This window comes from Geospiza fortis, unplaced genomic scaffold (genome assembly GCF_000277835.1).
Source record: "Geospiza fortis unplaced genomic scaffold, GeoFor_1.0 scaffold408, whole genome shotgun sequence".
NCBI classification, from domain to species: Eukaryota; Metazoa; Chordata; class Aves; order Passeriformes; family Thraupidae; genus Geospiza; species Geospiza fortis.
Window position 1 is genome coordinate 3,021,151 of NW_005054330.1, and position 25,534 is coordinate 3,046,684.

The 25,534-nt window shown below is 41.7% G+C and overlaps 1 protein-coding gene across 18 annotated transcripts in view; it reads left to right on the forward strand.

Moving 5' to 3' along the window:
* ARVCF (ARVCF delta catenin family member) overlaps nucleotides 1–25,534 on the forward strand; it is a 245,741-nt gene that overhangs the window by 167,785 nt on the left and 52,422 nt on the right. For all 18 annotated transcript variants that reach the window (XM_031057499.1, XM_031057500.1, XM_031057498.1 and 15 more), the window contains 3 exons: nucleotides 1–162; nucleotides 6,659–7,158; nucleotides 14,015–14,198. The exon at nucleotides 1–162 is cut by the window's left edge and continues 410 nt beyond it. In XM_031057499.1, the coding sequence (XP_030913359.1) occupies nucleotides 1–162; nucleotides 6,659–7,158; nucleotides 14,015–14,198 (846 nt within the window). The remainder of the gene's footprint in view (nucleotides 163–6,658; nucleotides 7,159–14,014; nucleotides 14,199–25,534) is intronic.

Here is a 25,534-nt window from a genome sequence, read left to right on the forward strand (position 1 = left end):
CTCCCAGCCCGAGCGCTTCCAGCCGGAGCCCTACGGACTGGAGGATGACAACCGCAGCCTGGGAGTGGACGATGAAGGGTATGAACTGGATCCGGATTACTCCACTGTCAACAGGAGGACGTCTGCAGGTGTGCCAGAGAGAGGAAGGCCTCACAAAGGAAGGTAAAACTCGTTTGTTTTTCACAGTGCTGTTCTGCAGCTTTTGCTTATTTGATCGTGTACATTCAAACTCTGTGATCTGGTGTGTTCTGGAATTACTTGACAGAAAAACAGCCCATAAATGACTGGAAAACACAAATGAAGTATGGAAGAGAGGGAGGGGTGGGGCCCAAGGGCCCTTTCAGTGATTCTGGGCTGCTTAGTTCAGGTTGAATTTACAGAGAAGGATGAACTTGTTCAGGAAGGCTAAGTTACTATTTTCCCCTCTTCCTAAAAAAGAGTTGTGAATGCAGTGTTGTCCCAGAGCCGTCCCACACTAGCAAGGTGAAAAGAGGGATTTGTGATCTGTGAGACTCCTGACAGGTCTGGTTGTGTGCACATCTGCCAAACAAAAGCTTTGAACAGCTGGTTGGGGTTGCAGATGAGCTGATTCCTGGTGGTGAAGGGGTGCCATGCTGTTATGTGAGGTGTATGACAGCCTCAGCCCAGATCCTGTGCTAACTACACACCCTCTGCTCTCTGGGCAGGTTCCTTAGTCCTGTGCCTATAGAAGGGGAGAAAAGACTATCTGTGTTGTATTTAAAGTGACCAGTTAAAAATTACTTCTGGTTCAGCCCGATTTCTAAGGAATATTCTATTTTACGCCATATTTTCTGGTATTAGTTGTTTGTACTGGTTCACAACTATCTGCTCTTGCATTTGAGAGAAAAAGTAAAAAACCCCCAGGCTTGGGAAAAGAGTCCTGTTACTCAGCTGAAAGGCATCTTGTACAGACCTGAAAAACTTGCAATACTTTGCTTTCTGAGGGGTGTACAAATTTTACATGTGCCTGCTTGGAGTCATATCCTCATGATTCGTGTTTTGAGATAGATTTAGTTCTCAGTCTTTTCTTTTTAATTTAAAATGGTTTCCAGAGCTGTAAAGAGTCTAGGTTCACCTGTCTCTATGTACAGACAGTCTTTAGACTTAACATTTCTGGCCCCAGGCTTTGCTGCATCAGCAGCAGTTGTTGGTGGGATTTGTGTGGGCCTCTTTGTCCTCTCAGAGTCCTCCTCCATGGAGATGTTATGTCATTCATGCTTTTGTGGCTCTGTTTTCCGTCCCTGTTTTGGAAGTTCGTTCGAAAGCTAGAATCAACCACTTCCAGATTGTCATCTATACTTGTGAGAGTTAAAAAAAAAAATGAAAAGGTGTCAAGGCATATCTCCCCTAATACCCATCAAGTCCATTGTGACATCTTTGATTTTGCAGGCTTGCCTGTTTTCCTAGCAGTGGAATCACATCCCTGTTTTATGGGGCTGAAGGAAATCCCTGCACCCAGTGGGTGCCAGAATCCTGCTCAATCTATCAGACTTGGATTTGTGCTTCCCTGAACTAAGCAAGTTTACAGTTCTTGCTAAAAGAAGTCAGGCATCAACGCTTTTAAATTTTTATTAGCATTTTTCAAACTGTATGCAAAATGAATAATTAAATATATTCTTAGAACCTACCAATTTGCATTTTAAAATTCGGTGTTTTTATTAAACATCCTTTTGATTTATTGTTCCTTGCAGTTTGGATAGGACCAATTCATAATTTTTCTTCTACATTTCTTTTGTTATGAGATTTTTCCATATTTAATGTGATCAAGAGGCTTTGACAAATAATTAGCCTGACTGTGGCAGCAAACTTTAGCTGTTGAGAACATAAGAAGATTGTATGAGGGCCTCTTCATAAGCAGTTACTTTTTGACATTTCAAAGAAATACTTGAACAATTCAATAAACCTGCATTTCAGATATGCTACTGATCTGCAAGAAAATAAAGACTACAAGTAGTGCTTTGTACTAGATGAGGGTAATTGCTAATTTATTATTCCTCTCTAGTTTTTTAAAATTTTTATTTATGTGAAAATGATTAAATGTATGTGATTAATTGATGTCACTTTTGATTTTTAAAAAGTTAGAATGTGTAAAGCAGGTTTAACCACAACTCTGTTGGATGCTGTTCTATGTTGCACCGACTTTCAGCTTGGGCCTCTCCTGTCCTGAGCAGAATTCTGCACTGATGACTCTCTGAGCCTTTGTCTCATGTTCTTCCCAGTAGCTGCTGCTTCATTAGGGAGTAGTTAAAAGGTAAAATAAGAGTCTTTACTGTCAGTTCCTGTTCTGAGAGGGCTTGAGTGGAGGTTTCTCATGGGAATCTGTGTTAGTGAGTCTGATTCCCTGTGTGATGAGGAGCCCAGCTGTGTCTGGAGGGGGTCCTAGGCAGGGGGATTACAAGTACAGATTGTTCTTTCCAGCTCTTGCCTGCTCCATTTGATCACAGAGATAAATACCTATTTGTGCTTTTCTTCTGTCATCACCAGCCTCATTTTAAGCTACTTATATTTCATTTTAAATTGGAGAAAAATGTGCCTCCTCACAAACATCTCCAAATCCAGATAAATGCACAAAGGCAAATATTCCCTCTGTTGGCTCATCATTGCTTGTGGCTGGGCTTTCTTGTTTTCCTTCATACCGAGTCTCTCCTCATGTAAGACACATCACTTTCTGAAGAGCACCTGGCACTTCTTGTTCTTCCCCTCAGCTTTATGCTCTGGTTTGGTATAAGTCAGGTTGCATAATAAATTGGGGTTAGAAAAAAGCATTTGGGGTGTATAGTATTGATTCAATGTTACTCAAATTTGCTTATGAAGGTATTTACACATCTTTAATTGAGTCTGTGCCCTTTTTTCCTTAATTTACCAGGTTCCCTTTATTATACTAAAGTGTTTTATTATAGTTTTTAAAAACATCTAATTTTACTGTGTGCTGGATGTTTTATGTATAGTTCTTTTTGCAAGAGAAGCAGGAATTACTGAATACTTTTATTCACAAAAAACATCCCTACTACTATTTGAATATTTCTTAATTATTAAATTGAAATAAACACAGACAAAGAAAGAAATTTAAAGAAATGGCAAGTAATAATTCATCTTACTGATTTAAATAACTTCTGTTCAGTTTTTTCATGCATGGGTGGTGATTTCTTCCCAGAGTGGACCTCTGCATTCTGCACTTGTATGAGCATTCATGGGACCTCTTTTTTCCCTAAGGGCTCTGGAGCAGCTATTGCCAGTGTTACTGTTCCAGACTAGACAGGGTATAAATTTTTAATGTTGACTAAATCAACAACAAAACAGTTTTTTACTGTTAAATTATCTATGCCAGAAGCCAGGTTTAAAACACCGAGACTGTATTTGGTGGTCGCTTCACAGTCCAAATTACTATTACGAGGAAATGAGACAAATTTTAGATTAAATACCTTTACCAGTGGGTCCATTGCTGCTGTTGTGTATAGACAGTGAGAGTACTGGTAACACCATACATGTCAGTCTCATTCTTCTTCTGGTGTTTTTTTCAGTACAGAATATAAAGGTTTGTAATTGTAGATAAAACTTTGAGTCAGCACTTTTGGCCTACGTTCACTCATTCCAAATGTATATGGGCAACATTAGGATGTTGTCTAGTTTGGGGCAGGATTTTATGGACATTCCTGGGCAAAACAAGGTGAGGCAAGCATTGTGGTCAATTTGAAAATTACTTGGGTTTTTTCTGAGTATCTTCCTTAGCGTGAATTCAGTTTGATAATATTTTGCTTGCAGAAGGTGATGAATGGCAGAGTTTGATGTGGCAGGAGGCAGCTCGAGTCAGCTCATCCATTGGCAGTTCTTAGGTGTTTCCTGTTAAGGGGATTTTGGTGTTTTAACCATATGGTCCATAACTCAGGCTTGCCTCAGCAGAGGATTCACTCCAGTGTTGAATACCCCTGTGTATCCTATCAGGGAACAGAGCCTGGCAAAAGTAGAATCTCATTCTGCAAAGTCTTTACATCTCCTCTTCAGTGTTTTGCACAAAGTTTCCTGCGGAAATCCCAAGCCTTTCTGGTCTTTTATCCAAAGCAGACACCAGCTGCAAACTGTAATGAATGTAACACATGTAGAAGTTGTTGAGGATTAAATGTTTAAATCCTTCACCTGTTTACTCAAATGTGCCTATGTTGAAGCCATAAGGAAGATGATAAATCCACAAGCTCTCTCCCAGTTTTAGCTGTGCTAGAATGTGTTTTGATCAATTCCCTGAGACAGGTGATTAGTGAGACCCATGGCATCCCAAAAACTCGGCTGCCTTGCTGTAGACAGACAGAAGGCAGGATGCTTGCAGTCAGCAACTCTGGCGCAGCACCAGAGCTCTTCAGTCCTGAGAGGAGAGAGCTCTTGGTCTCCTGAGAGCAGTATCTGCTGAGGCTCTTGGTAGTTCTGTCCTGTATCAAGTGGCTTTTCCTTCCCAGCCTAGCTGCTCCAGTGATGTGGAAGTGAAAAATCTCGTTTAGACTGCACCAATCTGACTCAGAAAGAGGATTTCTTTACTCATCCAGTGTGTAAATATGTTGGTGATCAGGGTGTGTTTAATGCCCTGATAGATTCTTGCTTTTGAATTTCTTGCTCTGCCAGTCTGATCTTCCAGCCCTCTGTTGAAGGAGAGGTGATGGGGCTTGTGGCATTTCTGCCTTGCTCTGCCTGAGCAGCTGTTCTGCTCCTCTACGGATGACCTGTTTTGGTAAACTGCTTCCCCTGTTGATTTTTTTTTAAACTTTCCATAGCCTTGATCAGTGTATTTGGTTGTGTGAATCTGAAGTAGTGTGATACTTAGGTTTTTGTTTTTATCCTCTTCTCTATCGATTGTTGAGAGATGCTGTCTTATTTTAAAGCAGGATTGTCATCTTATTTAATTTTTCTTTTTAATGATTAATTCTTGACTTCAGGTATTTCCACTCAGATTTAATAAGTACTGACAATTAAAATTAGTGCTGTTGGTACAAGACTTACGTGGTACTCTTTGGTCACGACAGTGCTGCATTTGAAGTTCTAACTCTGAAGTTTCCTTTTGACAAATGTAATGAGACCAAGGAGCTTTGTGTGGCAAAGAGAAGAGATACAACATGAGGAAGACAGGCCCATCTGTGTGGTTCTGTTAGGAAGGCTTTGTGGAAATAAAGCAAAGAAACTGCATCCCAAGACAGCAATTATCTTTGTGTACTTGCACGGATGAGGAGGAGAGAGAAACCTAATTGTGCAGGTGTAATTGAGGTGGTGCACAGTTATCTTGTGGGCAGCTCGCAGGACTGAGATGTTCTGAATTGTGAGTTACCAAGTCAAGCAAGGAACAGCTGTGCAATTATTGAAATTAATCTTCTGCTGCTTTTGTGAAGTGAAAAAGAATTTAACATGAGGATGGGTTTGAGAAATGAGAATTTGTTGCAGTTTTAATGCTGGTTATCACAAATTTGCATTTGTAAAAACAGAATTTTGAGGAGTAGCTAAGGGGTTTTGTTATTCCTTCTGCCCTGTGTGCATTCACAGAAGTAAATTGTTTCAGTGTTGTTGCTTTCTGCTTGGAGTGATGGAAACAGCTTTGTTCTGTAATAGAAAACATGACTGTCCAGAGAGTGTAAATTACTGTGTAGAGCAACTGCTGAATTATACATATACAAATAACTGCATCAATAAAAGGATTTCTTCAGATTCATTCTGGGTTTTGGATACTTGCCCATTTTTATCTTTTCATTCAGTTTATGGTTTAGAACAGCAATTAAAGCAACGTAAAGTCAGGAGAGGCACTTTTAACATTAAAAGCGTTAATTGTACAAGACTAAGTTCAGTCTCCACCTCTGGTTGCTGTTCTCCCCAGAGCCCAGTTTAATTATCAGTCCTTTTGGGATGACAGCAAGTTTTCTTTCTGACTTCTAATAGCCTATACTTCAGCATGACAGCAGAAATGGTTCAATAACATCACTCAGTGCTTTAGATGAAAGATTTTAAGAAACATTTTGTAGCAATTAGAACCACTTGCTAACTGCATTACTGAGACAGTAGCAAACCTGTCCAGGAAAAAACTGTAAGGCAAAAGGCTGCTGCTGGTTTGAAAAAATACATCTATAAGAGGGTGGTTTATGGCAGTATTGATTAAGAGTAGTGTTTAGAGTATGCTTGTCTGAGCATCAACATGGAAATGTAGTGGAACTTGTCAGACTTGCTGAAATATATCTGCGGTCCCTGCCCAGGCCTTGAATGCCCTTAATTAGAGTTTTGGTTTGTTGCAGAAGTAGCAGCATTAATGAAGATCAGTGTTTCCTACTAAATGTAATCCAGCTCTGTTGTAATTGCTTTGCTGAGTGACCAAAATGAAAGCAATCTGTTTGATGGCTTGCAGTTCCTGTCATCATTTCATTGCTAGCCAAACAAACACTGTGCTGGAGTCCCATCCAATGCTGAGAGCTCAGCTATGGTTAATTTTCAAGTTACTCCAAATAAACTATTGAAAACTGTAAATATGCTGCCCCAGTGATGTTTGTGATATTAAAATGTTTGCTCGTGGCTGAAATCTGGAATCTCCATATTGACTCAGAGTTATTAAGTGTTTAAATGTGCCTTTTTTTTTTTTCCCCTTCATTTGTCTTGGGACTGTTGTTTCTCTCAGGGGCTACGATGACCCCATTGAGACGGAGATGGTTGAGGAGAGGATCCCGTACCTGCACGGCGGTTACGCGGCGCCGCTGGCGCAGCCGGAGCGCGGCAGCATGGCCAGCATCGACCGCCTGGGGAAGCGCTCGCCGTCCATCGACAGCATCCGCAAGGACCCGCGCTGGAGGGACCCCGACCTGCCCGAGGTCATCGCCATGCTCAGCCACCCCATCGACCCCGTCAAGTCCAACGCCGCAGCCTACCTGCAGCACCTGTGCTACGAGAACGACAAGATCAAAAAGGACGTGAGGCACCTCAAGGGCATCCCCATCCTGGTGGGCCTGCTGGATCATCCAAAGCCTGAGGTCCATCGTAAGGCCTGCGGGGCTCTCAGAAACATCTCCTATGGGAAGGATAATGAAAACAAAGTGGCCATAAAGAACTGTGATGGGATCCCTGCATTGATCAGGCTGTTGCGAAAAACAAACGACATGGAAGTCAGAGAGCTAATTACAGGTCAGTGTCTGTGATTTCATTAATGAATTAGTCTTTAGAACAGTTCTTTGAGCTTCAGGAACAAGAATTGCTGGAGATTACAGCACTGAAGGAGAATTTAGATCACTGGCTGCAGCTGTTCTGTAGCTGCACCTCGTTTGTGGGGTGAGAGCCTGACGTGCCCGTCAGGAGGGAATTGAGATCATCTCTGTGTGTGTGGTGCACTTGGGATTCCCTGGCTGCTGAGGGATGGGTGCTGCTCCTTGGGTGTAGCATGCAGTACCAGGTGCTTGAGGTACTGAAGCTGAAATGAGTTACAGCTGCTCCATTGACAGGTAATTTGCAGTGCACATGCCCTCAGCGCGTTGTTATGAGCTAAGACATGCTGAGCTAAATCTTTCCTTGTTAATCTCTTATAAAACAATCCTGCTGCTATGTCCCCACTCCCTCATATTTAGAGGACGGTCAGTCTGGTCAGGAACACTTCCAACCTGGTACTGATGATTCTGAGGCTGTATATAAAGTTGCAGCACTTCTGGGCTGGAAAACTCAGATTTTAGGGAGCATGCTTTTGCTAATCTGGGCATGGATTTGTTTGTTGCTAAGGTTGGAAAAGGGAGAATTAAATTTCAGGTTACTGAGTTCGTGCACACTTTGCAGGGAGTTTTCAAACACTTACAGCTCCATTATTTAACCTGTTTTTATTTGAATGTAGTCTTGGGCATCATCCAAAAAGAGCAATAAAGTATATGCCAAGTTTCAAAGTTCAGCCATTAAGTGGGAAAGGGTGGAAAAGTATGTCAGCTCTTAAAGTGAGGAGAAAGATATTGTTCTTCAGTCTCCCATAAATCATGAGGAGTGAAATGGATTTCCCTTTCTCTTCTCAGAAGCCGCAGGGGATGTTTGGATGGAGACCAGAGCAGTTCCGATGAATTTTTGTGCCAGAACAGAATTTGTCCTGAAAGCTTTGTGAGGATGAAAATGGGTCCAGGGCTGAAAATGTTTAGCTGCCTTATCAGTGTTGGCTTGTGCAGGTAGACCCTATTGCAAACATTGATTAAGCCATTAGAGGTAAACATCATAATTCTGTAATTTCCTCAAAAATTATAGGAGCTCTCTTTAAGTTTTTACTGGTAATCATAATTCTCTGAGATGAACAGTGGCCTTGGGTGTTCCATCTGTTCTTCCACAGCCATTACAGGCTATTTAGCAAACTAGGTCTAAATATACAGTGTTGAAACTAGCAGGGATATTTTCCCAGCCTTTTTCCAGTGAGCTGGCAAAGGAGAGCTGTCTGTTTTGTCACAGAACCTCTGAGTAGCATGTGCTGGTTGTGCTTTGAGAGCTGTCTGTGCTCTGCCTCAACGTGGAAACTCTGCAGGTGGTATTTGTATTCCATTTGTTGCACTCATTTAGTGTAATGGCAGACTTTATTTTTTTTTTTAAATAAAGAATATCTGTTTATCTACTGTTCTAGTTTAATCAACACTCATTTCTGGAGTGCTGAGAAGCAACACATTTATTTCCTTAGATTCAAGAAAGGAGAACTCAGTCTATAATTTACTCTGAAGGAATATCATTATAGTGCTAGGTGGTAATCAGTCACTTCTAAGATGGCAAAAGCAAAGTGGATGTTTTTCCTTTTCACTGTAAATGGCGATTGCTTTGATTTCCCGTTGCTTAATTAGCTTTAGAGTTCAAATACATTTTATTTGGCAGTAGTTTTTACCAATTAAATGTAGTATTTTTATTCCACCTTGGCTTTTGTTACTTAGAGCTCTTTATTTCCCCTTACTCAAAAACGCCAGGAATACTAAGGGCATTAACCTAAACAGATGTCCTGTAACAGATGATGTGCATTTAATCTCCACCTAACCAGGAATAATTTCATTCTCCTTCTAAAATGATATCACCAGATCCGGTGTGAGACATTCAAGCATCAGCACAGAAAGGAAGAATATTCCAGCAATGCCTCTGTGGCTGGTGCTGCTGTACTTGCAGTCTGTGTTCAAAGCTCTGGCTGATAATGTGGAATTGTCCATTTGTAAAATGAGCTCCAAAAGTCAGCAGAGAGAAACAAGAGCCAGCTTGAAGTGCAAAGGGAGCATTCAGGCAGGGCTGCTGCAAAAGGACTGTGTTCTGCAGCCTCAGAAATTCAGATCACAATTCCAGTGTTCTCCTCATAGCAATCGTGACTTCCCATCTGGGTGCTTTTCCCTAGTGGTAAACCAAAGCTCACCTTTGCCATGAAAGTTTTTCAGTTTGTCTGGAGTGAAATGTCTGGGGACATCATCAGCAGTGCATTAGGAAAAAGAAAAAAAATACCACAGCATACAGCATTTGTGTTTATTTCTTTTAACAGGCTCCAAATTCAAGTTTGATATGACACATTGATTTTTCTACAGTTTAATCTTTCTTTAACTCAATACTGGCTGCTTTTCAAAAGCTCAGTAGTAATCACCAGCTGGTCATCCCAGCTAAGGACAAATGATAAAATAATCCTACTTTCCAGAGAGATTCAAGTAATTTAAAGAAGTTTAAATAATTCAGTTGTCTGAATTCAAGAGCAGTTCTAGGCTTGAAGTTTTGTTTCTCTGCCTGTGGAACACTGCCTGCAGGACAGGAGGTACCTGGGTGCACACAGTAGGACACCCTGTTTGAGGCAGGGCTTTCAGGCAAAAGAGACCATTGTTCCCATTGAATGTGAGAGTCAGTCCTTGACAGCTCCATGCCTTCTCCTTTGCTTGATGAGATTCAGCAGCCACAGCTGGGTCTGGTCACTGTGAATGGAGTGGGGAAAAAGCCACACCAATGGGTTAAAAACGCCCAAGAGGTGGATGCAGCATTGAGGGAGAAATCAGATGTGTGGCATCAGTGCTCAACGAGTGAGTGTGGCTGTGCTGGGAGTGTTCCCTTGAGCACTTCCCTGGATACACCTTTGGAGAAGTCAGACAACTGTTCTGACATTAAATTTTGGAAGCAGGCAGGGTGTACTGATACACCACTGCTGCCAGATTAAGCCAGTCTGTAGATTTTTTTCTTACAGATAGCACTGGTTTTAGCAGAAATTAAAAAACTTCTTTGGGTTAGTGCCATCACTGTTTTACCAGGTGTTCTTGACATACCTGCAAATGATGTCCCTCGAAGTTGGAGATCTGTGAAGTGTGCAAAAACTGCCTTCTAAACTCAAACATACATTCATGAAATACCACAGATCTCACTTCTTTCTTTTTGAAATGTGGAGTTACAAAATGTTTCCTAGCTACTGCACTGAGAAAAGCTTGATTTAAGTGTTAGAGTGTCCGTAAGTAAATCGTGAGTAGTGTTGAGAAATACTCCATAAAATTCTTTCTTCATTTCTTGCTAGGCTTGTAGCTGTACTGCTCTACTCTCAGTAGATCATTTTCTTGAGAAAAATAGAGAAATGAGGATTAAGATGATAAGGAATTAAATCTGTTCTAATTGGGAAAGCTACAAAAGTTTTATCTTGAGTGATAAGGTTTTTGTGGAGGAAATGTTCCCATCAGATATGCAAGACCAAAATTCTATTACATTCTTTGAAAAGCAATCAGAAATTGGTAGCTTTAATGAATAATTTTGTTCTTTGTGAGAACACTGGACTAATTTTGTTGTTTAATGACATTGCACTGATTTTAAGTGGTGCAGGACGTGATTCTTCAAATTGGTTATAATTGAAAAATGATTGACCTTCAAAATGCTCTGCAGATGAAATATTTTGATCTAATGCTCGAACAGCAACTTGCAGATAAATCAGCTGCTCAGAACTTCCATCTCCTGGGCACTGCTGTGTGCTGAGGTCCTGTCAGCTGCTCAGACCTGGGCTCCTCGTTGGAGAAGTACCCTGCTCTCTTCAGCTTGCTCATCTCAGAGGAGCTTTCTCCTTCCATTTTCTGTTCCAGGGCTGCTCTGAAGAAGGTCCTTGTCCATGGTGTGTTCTGTCACACACTCGGTCACATTGAGGTGCTCAACTTGACCACTACTGAAAGGAGCACAGCTCCAATCTTCAGGACTTTGATACAAACAAATCTGTCAAACAAATGTCCCCTGGACCAACACGCAACAAGAATTCCTTGGGGAATATATTGCAGAGTGCTTATTTTTCCAAATGGTATCTGGTATGGACCACAGGAAAGGAATTAAACAGCTTCTAGTTTCTTGGTGATGTTGGTTTTTTTTTTAAATGAAAGCTTGTAGTTATTTTCCCTGCTTTATATGTTGAAAAATCAGGGCTGATGCTTGAAGCTAGAAGTACATAAGTACATTACTCACAGTATTTATGAATAAAATACAGATTGCTAGTCATCATGTTCATCTTCTGAAGAGCAGTACTTCATCTTTCTCTTAGTCCTAAAGCTCATGCAGTCTGTGGTCAAAAAGGCCAAGGCTTGTAGTGAAAGTGCATGGAAAATTTAGATTTGTGCTGCTGTGTTAGTGACACCTGTGCCCCTTGTGCTGCTGTGTTAGTGACATGATTTCTCCTAAGTGCTGTTCATTTGAACTGATTAGAGTTTTAAAAGCAGTGTTTCCAGCTTGTTGAAACATTGGTGTGTTATGCTAATAGTAACAGGGAATGATACTTAAAGATGCATGTCAAATTTACAGCAATTTTTTTCCCTCCGATTTTTTTTTGTGCTGCTAAATGCTACAGTTGGATCTGAATTTGTTGCCTTAACCTAAAAGCTGTCACTATCAGTGACTTTTCCATAGAATTTGTTTTCTCTAGTGGAGAAAGGATGCTTGGATTTGGAGCTCTTTGTTTCATAATGTTGAACAAGAGAAATGTACTGTCAGTGTGTTTATTTTCTATATCCTTTCCTGTGAAATATTTTCCTCATGAAATCAGCATTCAACCTGAAGTTTTTTCTCTGTCTTTGGAACCAGAGGACTCCCCCACCTCTGTTTATCTTGTGCTACATTTCTTTTAAGTGCTGTGTATTTTCCCTTGCTAAATGCTGTTCAACAGAGGGATCTTTTGGATTTCCTTATGCAACCATCAAGGAGAATATTATAAATTTAAGTGCTTTGACCTTTTGAATAATTTGAAGTGTTTGCACTAATTTTTAAATAGTAAGGCTGTCTTTTATTCTTCTTCAGTTTATTGTTTTGTATGAAAGATTGTGGAGATGGGAGGCAGATGAGAAATTGAAATCTCGCAAAATGCTGGGGGAGTTTTTGTCAAAGAAGGTGAAGGAAAGGTTCTGTGTAACTCCAGTTCCCTTTGTCTGGTAGTCACTCACTGAGATTTACAGTCAAATTGTGTTTGCCCTAAATAATTCATTGCATAAGTTACATCCAGCCCCTTGATAAAAATTCTGTGTATGTAGAGGAGCTGTTCCATAGGGGCAGGTGGTTCTCTTGGTCAGAGTGGGGTTACAGCATCAAAGCTGGTGGTAGATGGGCAGGTCGGTGCTGCAATCCAGTCAGAACTCTATTGAATCCACAGTTACATTTAGTCTCTTGAAATAACCTCTGGTGAATGAGAATATTGGAAGAGTTTGGAGGTGGTGATTTTATTTTACATGCTATGGTTGAAGGTATTGAAGACACAAATCTCTAAGTCTTAAAACAAGCAAAAGGTTTTAGCACTAAAAGGTTTTTAGTATGAAAAAATTCATACACTCCTGTAATATTAGAGGTCTTGGAAATTTTGTAGGTATTCTTGACTTTTTACTTATTTATCTGCCTTGTTCTTCTTAAGCAGTAAAATTTGCCTTTGTAGTTCCACTCTAGAAGTAACAGATTACATCACTGCTCCAGGAAAGATTGAAAGGGGCTGAAACAAAAGGTTGCACTTCTGTTGTTCTGTTGTGGTTTTTAGATGTATACACAATGAGGTGGAAATTTACAGTTTGCAATGTAATCTGCACAAGTCCATAGTTGTTGTAACACAGGGACCTCAGGTTGATACTCGATCCCTTTAGGAAAGATTCCTTGTGTGTTTTGGGGAATCTGGGTTTTCTGTTTGGGCTGTCAGAAAATTTTGATAGAACTCACACGTTTTCTTGGAGACCAAAAGCGTGTGTCTGGCTCCCTCCAAGTGTTGTTACTGACAGTTCTCAGATGGTACCAGGCTGGGTCTATGCAGAAATTCTCTCTGAAGTGAGCGTTCTGTTTCAGTCCTTCTCTGATGAGTAATAACTGTCAGGACACTGATACAGGTCTGCTGGGAGGCTGTATCATTTATCTAACACTGGGAATTTTGCAGCTATAAAGCTGTTGTTCTGTTATTTGGTTTTGATGTTTGACTTCTGTCTGCTTTGGCTCATAATTAAGGTAAAAATGAAAAGACAGTGGAGTTCTGGTTTCCAGCTTCTTCAAGAAATCATATGTTTGTGGCACCAGGAGATTTGAACACAGATATTGCGTGTGACAGGAAAATGTGAAAATAAATAATATAGAGGAGACTTGAATGAAATATTATCTTGTGCAGAAGATAAGCATAAGATCAGTGATCCTCTAGAAATTCATCTCTCCTAGGATTTGCTCAATATACTTTGCTTCACTGGATGAATTTTTACTTTTTGAGGCATAGTTAGACTTGAAAGTGTAACACAATTTGTATACAGCAGAAAAATCCTATTAATCTCCAGTAGTACATCACTTTTATGTACTCTGTGTAGGGCTTGATGAGTTCAGCACTACTCATGTCTTGATAAAAGTGCTTTCGTGCTCTGTTGAAGAAGCTGTGGGATTTTCCCTAAGCTGGTTCTGGTCTGGCATCTCATCAAGTTGCTTCACCTTCTTGTTTAGTTTTATGGTTTAACCTTCAAGCACTTCTCTGTGAATCCCGTGATTCTCTTTACCATACAGATTGAATACAGTTGTTCTACTCTGGTTATTTAATAATCCCCTGCAGGTACCCTGTGGAATTTATCCTCTTATGAGCCACTGAAGATGGTCATCATCAACCATGGTCTGCAGACGCTGACCAACGAGGTGATCATCCCCCACTCAGGCTGGGAGAGCGAGCCCAACGAGGACTCCAAGCCGCGCGACGCCGAGTGGACCACGGTCTTCAAGAATACCTCTGGCTGCTTGAGGTAAGGCACAGCTGTGGATTATTTTCCCCATCATTTCTTGGGGTTTTTAGTGAAGAATTTGAGCTACTGACTATTTAGGATTCTAAGTGTTCCTTCTAAAATTCCTTGCAAAGGAGCCTTTTCTGGTTTCATACTGTGTTTGCAATTCTGAAAGCACCTTGAGAGCAGGACAGTTCATGCTAAAAGCTAGAGTCAGGAGGAGTCCTAATGCAGTCTGAAAAACCTGAAGAATCAATGTTCCCTAAGCACAGTGGGTCTCATTTTGCTTTTCTTTTGAGAAAAAACAGTTATGCTATTTAGTTTAGATTCTTCAGTTTTGTTATGAAGTCAATTAGTTCGAATAAAACTAATAAAGGTTTGGCATTATACCTTTTCTTGCTCTTAAATGTATTCCTGTCAGATTTCTACTGATTAATGCATCTTCAAAAGTTGGTTCATTTCTGTTTCTTGGGCTTGTGGTCTCTAAATTGTAACAACTATTCCCCCAAGTAACTTGACAAATGAAGAAAGTAATGAAAAGTGCTCTGGAAGGGCCCATTACTGAAATTATTTGCAGTCCCACTGGAAGCTGAGGTCCTTTAAGCAGACTCCAGACATCACAGGTTTTTACTTACTAGTGTCTCATTTCTAAGGGTGTTCTGCAAGAGGAAATTAGTCATGGTGAGGGAATAAAAGGATTATCTCAATGAATATGAGATTCTCCAGCAAGTATAGACAATAAATTGGTCATTAGTAGACCAGCCTAATCCACATCATAAAATTTTATTAGTGTGTGGATCCACTCAAACTTCCGTACTCCAGGGTATCTCTTGGTTTGTTGATTGGCTGGGTTTGGGCTTTTGCGGGTTTTTTTTATTAAATTTTAAAGTAAGGCACTGGTTTTACAGGAAACTCAAAAGCTTGTGTCCTTTTGGCCACTGTATTCTTAAAGCCTATGAAGAAGGGTGTGAAACATGGTACTGAGATGTTAGAGAATTTAAACTTCTGGTATTTCAAAGTGGTCCTGATGCACCCTGAAATGCATCAGACCAACACCTGGTGGCTGCTTCTGCTGTTGAAAGGGGCAGTGTCTTTTAGTCCTCTCATCTCTGGTCTCTGCTGTCACAGTCAGGAGAGACTTAGTGCTTCCTTGTGGAAAATTTGAAGCTTCCATCAGATGTGAGGCAAGGTGATCTCGTGCTTGACGGAGGCTGCCTAAGGTAGATGGGGATGTGGGAGCAGGGAAGGGTGACCTGGAAAAGGTAATTTGTCCATGTCTGTGCTGAGTCATGGAGACAGCAGCCTCCTGCACAGGAGCTGAGGAGAGCTGCCCTGCTGTCTGCCCACTTTGTGCAGTGAGGTGAGTGAGTGCAGGAGCAGGTGGGTATGAGCTGCCTTTCAGCTGATTGTGCTTCCTGTTCCCATGTCAGGGATATAACACACACTGTTTGTAGAGCACTTCCAGATCTAGGGGTCTAAATGGGCATATCAAAAGTAATTAACATTAAAACTGTTGGAAATTATTTTGTGTTGTGTATTGAAATCCTGTGCAGCTCATCTTTAAAAGCAGCAGCAAGATGTGATAGTTAACACCAACAGGGAATAAATTGTTGCAGCCATCTGTCTGACAGACATCAGTGTTTAAAAACCCCTTTGCCTACGCTTCTCTCATTGACTCAGTAGCTGGTCCTAGAAATTCAATTTTCCACGAATGGAGCTTATTGCAGACTGCAAACTGTTCACCAGTTTGATATTTAATTGGGAGGTTAGGCCTCTTGATTATGTGCCAGCCTCCCTTTGTCCCCTTTGGAAGTGAGCCTCAGGTGTGAGCTGCGTTGTCTCCCAAAGTAACTGGAACAATCTCTGAGCTTCTGAGGTTTCATGTGTCCTTACAGTTTAGGTATCTAAGCAGAACACAAGCATTGTGCATGCAGCATGACATTCATTTAAGTATCATTTTTTCAGTTAATGAAGTTTATCAACAGAGGTGGATGAGTTTGTTCCAAACTCAGTGATTCACAGCATGAACTGCCAGTTAATTACTTGCTGGATTTTTTTTTCTAGCACTGCTTACTCATCTTTACTTTGTTCTTAATCTAGGTTTCTCCTTTGATAATGTGGAGCCATGGAAACACTCATTTCAAAATAATTAAAAACAAGTAATTAAAAAACCCCACACTACAATTATTTAGCTTTACCTCTTCTTCAGTTCCTGGTCCATCCCACTTTCCTTTCCAGTCTTACCCATTTTCCCCTGTGTAACTTGTGTCTCTCCCCCCTCACTTTGGGGGTTCAGGTGCTGGTGTGTGTGCAGGTCTGACTAGGTTGGGGTGAGCTATGTGCTCACCTTGGCCTAGTGCCTCAGGGTGGATTAGGAGCTGCATTAACAGCAGGACAGTGTGGTGTGGCCGGCACATGTGGGATGGAGAGATGCTTCAGCTGCAGGGTCAGTAACTGGGGCCAATACCTGAGCAAAGATCTGTACCTGAACCAGTGCTGAGGGTTAACTTACAAGATAAGAGCCATGGTCCATGCACTCTGCCCTTGGCTGGAGCTGAGGTGGCTTTCTGGCTTTCTGTAGCCCTGATTTACCCACTTGCTGAAGTAACAAAATTCCCACTGTGATGCTGGATACTGATTTTGATTTGTGTGGCCACAGGATTTGCACCCCTGCTCACAGTTTATCATCAGAAAAGCCATTCAAGAAAGCTGCTTTGCTATGTTACTTTGTTCTGGGGTTACCTGGGACACTCAGTGGTGTCCACTCCAGGCTACTGTAGCTGACTACACACACAGAGAGCCAGTGGGAATGCAAGGGGGAAAAGGCCACTGGTGAAGGTCTATATTGACTGTTGTTTATTTAAAGGGCTCCTTCTGAAGTCAGGCCCTCTCCTGTGACTGTGCCCATTATGGGGATATTTTGAATCCTGGTATCATCTGGAACACAGCAGATGGGTTCTGTGTGCCATATCACTGTGCATTTGACTTGCCAAAAACTCTGTTCGAAGAAATGTTTGGGGGAATCCTGTATTCCACTTTGGAAACTTGGCAGCACATCAATTTGCAAAGTATGATCTAATAATGAAATTTATTGGATGCTCTTTTATAATCTTGGCCACTGAAGTTTTCAGAAACTAATGCAGATGATGGTAATTTTGTCTTCATTCCCATCCTGAGATCAGGAAAAAGATGCTTCCTCTTACATTGCTGTGTTTCCAAGGGCAGACACAATATGATTAATAGATCTGCAATATCCATAATCACTTTACTGCTGCAAATGGTCACTAGCCTTGTGAGGGATGCTGCCCTGGGTGTCATTTATAAAACAGGAGTATTCTTGTATTCTGTTGAAGCTGATAAAATAAAATGTATGGTAGAAATCTGGAAAGGAACAGTAAAAGACAAAGCAAAATGAATTTTTGGCTATGAAGCAGTAGGACTGGGGAAGAAGTAAGGAAGAATTTGCTTACCATAGGAGAATCATTAAGTATGCACAGATGTTCCTTCATTTCATTTACAGTGCAAGTTTTATGTCTTCACATTGTATTTTATTCTTTTAGGTATGTGGAAAAGGTCTCTTCTAATTACTGCTTTTTTTTTTTCTTTAAACACTTAAATCCCTACTGGGATTTGCAATCCTGAAGCATTTGTCTTCAAATTGGACTCCTGGTGAAATAGTGGAATTATTTGGTGCATCTTCATGAGGCCGTTTCATGATCCTTCCTACAGCTTTTACCCAAACATTGAGGTGCTTCAGGAAAAGAGTATGAGTTGAGCTCTTGTAGGAAAGATGGATCTGTGGTTCATGAACACCCAGGCAGTTCAGAGACCTTCCCTAGGTCCCCTGGTTTCTCCTAAGGTGCTTCCCTGCTTTGCATGGAAATTGCTGCATCTGTGAGTCAGAGCACTGTTGCAGTCACATCATCTTGTTAGTTGTCTGTGGAGATACCCACCATGATTCCTAGTTTTCTGGAAGCAGTAATGATTTTAATGGTTTAAAAATTAAATTCATTCTGGGCTTAATTGCTAGTTTCTGCCTAATTACTTTTAATTCTCTCTTGGTTTTTTTCACTTATAAGGGGACAGAGTAGAACTTAGTTCCTAAATTGCCAACTTTCTAGCGTGATTCCTGTGCTAAACTGACCTGCTGTCAACAAATGTTAAATGAATTAATTTGCATAGCAAACAGATGCAAAGTGCTCCTTTTTCCAGGAGTACCATCTGTAGTTGCAGCATTTCTTGTCAGTTCTCCAAGTACACAGAAATTCACATTCACAAATATCCTCAGGGTTCAGAGCCCTGGCCGAGGTGTATGAACACAAACAAACTGCACCCACCTGACTTTCCCTAAAAACACACATTCTTCAGCTGGAGATTGCACATAACAGCTTGTCCAACATCAGCCCCTGAGAAGGGAAGGGACAACCTGGTGGCTGGAGCTGTACCAGGAGACTTGAGAAGTGTGGATTTATTTGCTGGTGCGCTACTGTGCTGACATAATTACAGGCAAGATTAATGGTATAAACCTTTTTGTGGTCTAATTTTTAATAGCCCTGTCTCCTTCTGGCTTTGGTGAGGTTCAGGCTGCTAAGTGCCTTAGGGGATCTAGACTTCACTGATCTTCAATCTTCTGTCTTTAATGTGGGACTGGCACCTCAGTATGTGCCTTCCCCTGAAGTTGCTGTAAATACCAGTAGTTCAAAGATTCGAAATAGTTCATCCTACAGACTTCAACTGGGAAAAAACAACTCCTGTAGGTGTAAATTAAGGGTTTGGTCCGTGGAATCAACACCTGATAGGTTTGGTAAATGTGAGATACGATGCTTGAAGACATGGTGTAAGGACTCAGGGAATTCAGAGCCAGAAATACGCTCTACCGGGTTGAGAAATGATTTGAAAGTATCTGCAGGTTCCTCTGAGGTACTTCAGAGGAAAGGCAACTGCAAGAGCTTGATGGTAAATCAGTAATACTTGGGATGTGTCAAATCCTTTTTGTATGCAAATGTTCTGAGCCTTTTTCTGAGGAGGACAGAGCATTATGGTACATGCCTGTACATCTTGTCCTCCAGATGTCACCTGCAGTGTTTCAGACGTAGGTAACACTGTGAGTGAGTCCTCGTGTCTTTGCATGTTAGTAATGTGTGTGTGTACCCAGACACAGCCTGCACCCACTGCTTGTAGCAGGACTACTGTGGGTGTGTCTGTGAGCCTTGTGGAGGTAAAGAAGGTTTGTCAAGCAACCTGTGGTCTTGTTTGGGCAGAAAAGGTCTCTCTCTTTGCCCCCAAAAACACTTGTATTGAGTGTACCAGTGATGTTGGTGTGCCTGTTTTTTCTTCCCATCTCTGTGTGCTGCATTTGAGGAACAAAAAGAAGTAAGGTCATCAAAACCAGGTTCTTATGCCCTCCTTTCTTATTAATGATTAATGTGTGGCTTTTCCCTGAAGAAGAGTGCCTGGGAATTAGAGCTTTCACAATGCATTACTTTAAAGCTCTATTCATCTTTAGATCCTGCAGGCATGATAGTACTATGTGGTGACAGTCACCTAATATTTGTCCTGTGTGCACTCATACACTGGAGACAGCCTTCATCTCCAGCTGACTGAGGTAAGAAGGTGCTGAAGTGCAAATCTGTGACCTGGAAGTGCTGCCTAGTGCAGAGCAAGAGGTGAGGCTCAGGTGATGCTGCTGGATGAGCTGCCCTTGGTGTCAAGGGAGCTTTGCTCACTGAGGCATGGCACAACGGAGAAGGTAGAAACTAAAGGCTGACACCTGAAAACTCACATTTCTGTCTTTTTTATCAGCAGCAAATTTGCATTAGTACAGAGCCCTCCTCAGCAGCTACACTTCTCCCCAACTCCAGAAAGGGTTCTGTGACAAAATTGTTCATTTGACATTCCCTTTTACTCTGTGTGTTCTCCTATCTTAGTTGAAGTAGTCCTTTCCTGTACTTTGCAGGGCAGTTATTTAACCAGGATCATCTGGAGAGGACTCCTCCCAAAGGTTAATGCTTCTCTGTGCCACCCAGGGGAGCTGAGGGCAGATGCTGCCATCTCTGTCCCCCACTCACCCACAGTGCTGAGGCTGCTGTGCTCGTGTTGTGTTTTAGAGTTGCTGCAGCCTGTGGGAGATTGATGCTCCAGGTACTGAAGCTAATGATACTGTCAGTCTTTTGGTGTGCAGCAGGTGCTTTTGAAGTGGACTTTGAGAGAAGGAATAGTTCCAGAAAGAGATAAAAACAGAACCAAAATTTGCCTGTGAGTCTTCACTTTGGAGGCAGCAAGTAGCACGAAAAGGGAGAACCTTATCTGCCCAACCCAGACTGGAAAAAATCAACTTAAATTAAAAGCCCACACAAAAGAGAGGAGTGAGCAAAGGCAGTTTCTTAATTAGCTTACTGATACTGTGCAGGATCACAGCATATGGCTGTCCTGGGGCTTATATGATGAGCGGAGCGTTTAATTCGTGCTAGTAAGGAGCTGTTAGGGTTCCTCCTGACAGTTCCTGATGTTTAGCTTGTAATATAAATAAATTATGCTTAGATTTTAGCAGCAGAGACATAACCTAGTTACATGCAATCTTAATGCTTTACAATCATATCTTGAGGTATAAATTTAAAGTTGTGCACTTGCTTACTGCCTTTTGTCATTACTCAGAAATGAACCTAGTTCCCTCCTCCCTTGGCTGTCAGGAAAGGGAATCTACAAAAATATCTGTTGCTGTGGTGGGGTGAAGAGCAGGACTGCAGCAAAGCTCCCTGCAGTCATTCTAATGGGTGTAGTCTGCTTTGGAAGGCTTGTGAGCCTTGATCCTTTGTTAGATTAGTACCACCTCCTTTCTGTGTTTTTGAGATTCTTTGTCATGGCAGCAAGCATGTGTGATAAAGCAAGCAGAGTCCCTTGGCCTTTCCTCCAGGAAGAGACTGGAATAACTTGGAAGCTAGGTAGCTGCTGGGCATCGTGGAATTCTCGTGCAGTATTTCTGCATCGTTTTGCATTACAGGAGAGCAAGCCAAGGCCCTCCAAGTAGGTCATGCAGGAGGTAACCAGTCAGCATTTTACTGAAAAGGCATTACAAGGTGTTTTGGGTATAGAATGCTGCACAAAACAAGGTACAGATGTCGAGTCCATCCTTTGTTAAACTGTACTCTTGAGCCCCAGCCTGTTTGAGAGCTCCTGTAGGCAGAGCAGGCATGGATATGAGGTGTGACAGGGGCCCTGTAGATCTCCTGCTCTGTGCCACTGCTGCTGGAGCACAGACTAAGCTCATTAAACTCTTTTTCAGGGGTGTTTTTTGCTGTGTTTTCTCAAGCATTTGGTCAACTAAACAAAACCAACCACTTTATTTAAATAGGTGGAAGGGATTGCATGCAAAGAAGCTGGGGATGCTCTGCTGCTTCTGTCTTGGGTGTAACTGGTCAGTGAATGCTGGAGTGGAGCAGCAGCGTCCAGCGGGATCCCAGGGCTGAACAAATCCTACTCAGCTGTTCCCTACCTAAATCATCATCAGTAGAGCTCCTCTGGCTTTCTGTGCATTTCATTTGGACTTTGGCTTCTTTCTGCTTTCTTTACCATATTTTCTGCTTGATTTCTGACTGAGCTCTCTGCTGCCAAACTGCATTGTGCTGTACAGGGCCCTCTGACCAGAGCTGCCTGGATCAGGCTATCTTTGTGGCACAGGCAGCTCCTTTCTTTTTCTCTCTCGTTTTCAGAACAATGAACTTTTAATACCAATTAAACTTTCTGGTACTTGATGTGAACTGAAGTATGGAATCCATTCAATTTCTGCATGAAATGATGGAATGATTTTTAAATGTTGTATATTCCTCCTTTGAGACATAGCGGGCCTGGAAATACACTTGGAAATAGAGTTCATTTACTACAACTATTATTGATCCATTCCTTTGGCTGGAATCCAAATAAAAATTTCTTTATTGTGAAGTAGTGTGTGGGTGTGGAAGGGTGCTTGTATAGCAAGGGTTCTGCCTGCCAGAGTAGGTGGACAGAACAACTAATATTTTTTAAGCTAGAAGCTGTGAGAAGCTGTCTTTTATCAGCTGAAGTATGCAAAACTCAGTGTCTGGACAGCAAAGCCTCAGTGATGGTGCTGGTCAGGGTCTAGCAAGGGGGTGGAAAGAGCTCGTCACTGTGTCAACTTCAGCTCTCAGCTGTGATTCTTTTAGGGAAAGGTGGAAGTGTTACTAGGAGGATGTCTTAAAAATTTCCAGTTTAACTTCCTATTTATAGAAAAAGCAAAGTCTCCAAGCTGTTGTCTTCATTCCCAGCTAGATCTCCAAACAAAGTGCTTTTTACACCTGAACTGAAGCAGGAGGGTAAGTGTTCAGTAGCACTCCAGCCTTGGCTTCATCTGCAGCACTGTGGGATAGCATCTGATAGTGCTCTCCAGCCAAGTGACAGACAAAACAGTCCTGGAAATACTAGTTCTAATTTTCAGAGCTGAAGGTGTCTTTGCCTTTTTTTTTTTCAAGTTTCTCTTCATCATTAAAAAGAAAACAATCCGAAAGCTCTCCACATCTCTACTCTGTCTGATGGATTGTTACGGAGAGCACAGAGGGGGCACTGCCACTGATTGCATTGAAAGAGTGCAAATTAAGTACCCTGTATTTAATTACTTTTAAGTCTTTTCTCTTGAAGATAATTCTGGTGTGTGGCACAGACAGTAGTAACAGCTCACCTCTCCTAGGGGTGGTGAATGCCAGCTCTGTTCTGCAGATGTAAATGTAGCATTCAGAATTGCATATTATTAAGCCAGGTCTTTGGTGATAATGATAACCTTATCTAAGGTGTGAACAGATTGCTCAACACACTTGCCCCCATTCTCTGAAGTCTTTAATAGCAGCAGACTGCATTCCTAGCCTGATGAGTTTCTGTGCTCATAGGTATTTACTTTTATTTAACATTTACTTACTGCTTCTTTGTTTTGTTGTTTTGGGTTTTTTCCCCCAGGGAAAGCATATATTGCAACATCCTTACAAATTCTCTTTCACTAGTCCTGACCACAGTCTGGCCTCCAAGAATTTGAGGAAGAATCCAGGTTGCTTTCCCTAGCTAAAGGCTGGAGATTTAAAATCTCTGGAATGAGATTTGTGCTTTACTCTTTTATGTAAAATCAGTCATCCAGTTGGTTTCTTTCCTATGTACCTGGAGTCACATAGGCAGGTACTCTGTACCTGGAGTCACATAGGCAGTAATTCTGTGTTTTGTTTCTAGAATTGTTCTTCAGACTGTGTGTATTTACAGGAAGCACACTGAAGGTTCCTATTACCCTTTGCATTGTGACATAAGAAAGACACTTCTGGTTTTAAAATAATTTGTCATTTAACAGACTCTTGGAAAAGTATTGAGAAGCAGGAAAGTCAGGGAAAGCAGCAGAGACCTTCCTGGGGCTGAGGAGACTGGGCAAGTGTGCAGAACACTGGGGATGAATGGCAGGTTTCATTTGTCACTGGTTTGTGTAAAAATAGTTTGAGTAGTTTCCCTTCACCATTCCCACCCTTCTCAATGGGTAATCAACTGTATTTTCATTTGTAACAGGATATTTGCCCATCAGTCCCTGAAAAGCCCTGCAGAGTTGTTCAAACTTCAATAAGTAGCTTTGACTTCTGTCTACAGAGGTTCTTGATACTAATTTACCCCAGCAAGCAAGTCAGTGAGATCATTGTTTAATTGCAATATCTTCTGGCCATTCCAGGTCTTGCATGGCAGCCTGTCTCCTAAGTAACAGAGTTAGCAGCACCTCAGCTGGGGTCTCAGCTGCCTTTCTCTTTGGTGTCTTGTGTGAAACACTCCATCCCCTGAAGAATTACTTCTGGTGTATAGCAGTACTTGACTAATGTGTAGAAAAGTTAAATGAAAAGCAAAGCTCTCTCCTTTCTCCAAGTCTGGATGCCATATGTTACCTATCTCCAGTGCAGGAGTTTCTGGCCTGGCTGAGGCTCTGCATTCCTTCTGTGGAGTGTTGCCCTGTGTAAAAGGACTGCAAATCCTCTGTGAACTGCTGGAATCAGTCATGTTTGTTGATTTCCATCACTCTTGGAAGAAGGGTGTTCAGAAACCTTGCTTTGAAAGCTTCCTTTGGACAATGGTTTGGTTACATCTTCCATTCCATCACATTTAACAGATACAAGATGCAGAACAATCCCAGTGCAGATGTGAAACGGGAAGAGATTTTTCCTGACTCCTGTCAGTGGAGTGTGCTATCAGGTTGATTATTCCATGGCAGTTTCTGTCCTTTTTCATGACCAGTGCCAGCAGTAGCTCTCCTGTCTGTGTCATCCCTTTTGTTTTCATGCTTCAGCCCCTCCTGAAGACCAAAGATGAATTTGACCAATGACTACCAGGTGATGCTTTTCAAGGAGGTGGATGATGGAGTCTTAAGGCCATGGCAGAAATGCAGCCTGGAATTTTCCTGGGTTGCATGGACTTGTGAAGGTGTCTTTGGATAATGGAAACCAAACCTGGCAGCACTTCTCATGGGATGGTCAGATGAGAACTTAGTCAAAGGATGCTGTCATTGTTTTCATAGGGCCCACCTTAGTTTAGAGCTTAGAGATTGTGGCATGGATCTAAAATGCAAATATTTCCATGGGGTTTGGGAGCTCGTCACTGCCTTTTGCAGCAGGAAGAGCAGTCTCATGATGCAGGTGCTGATCTCCCTGGGCTTTGTCTGTCTGAGATCTGCCTGGACTGCTGGGACAAGAGTGGGAGCTGAGCTCTCACTGGGTCTGGGGTACAGTTACAGACAAGGAAATGGGGTTTGTTCTTCCATGGCAGATAAATCCCAGGGGCTGCAGGAAGCTCATTACCCAAGGAGGGAGGACTAACAAAATCCCAAGAGTTGTGTATTTATAGAGCAGATGTTTCTGCATGAGATGCTCATAAGGATACATTTTGTGATGTGCTAGTTAAAACATTAAAACTGCAAAGTTTGATGTCTAGATAACTTAGTCATAGCATTAATTAGCTATTAACTTGATCCTGCAGAGTTTTCATGCTTATTTATGTGTGATAGATGTGGGAATTTTTTTCTCAAGGCATTAATTTCCAGTAAATTCTTCTATAGTTGAAGAGACAGGGATATCAGCAGGCCACACTCTTACTGATACAGTATTATAATATTTTTTTCAATCATAATGTTATCAATGTCTACCTTGATATTAGCCCCAGTACAGGTCAAGAAGTAAGAAAGCAGGATACACAATACTGTGATGCTGTTCATAACCAAAGTGTAAAACAAATGTGGTGCAAGTGTGTTAGCACAAATGAACCAGAGAAAAATCTCTTCTGAATGGGCCATAGGGCAAGGAAGGTGAGAAGGTTGAGCTGTTCTGCCTTTAGTC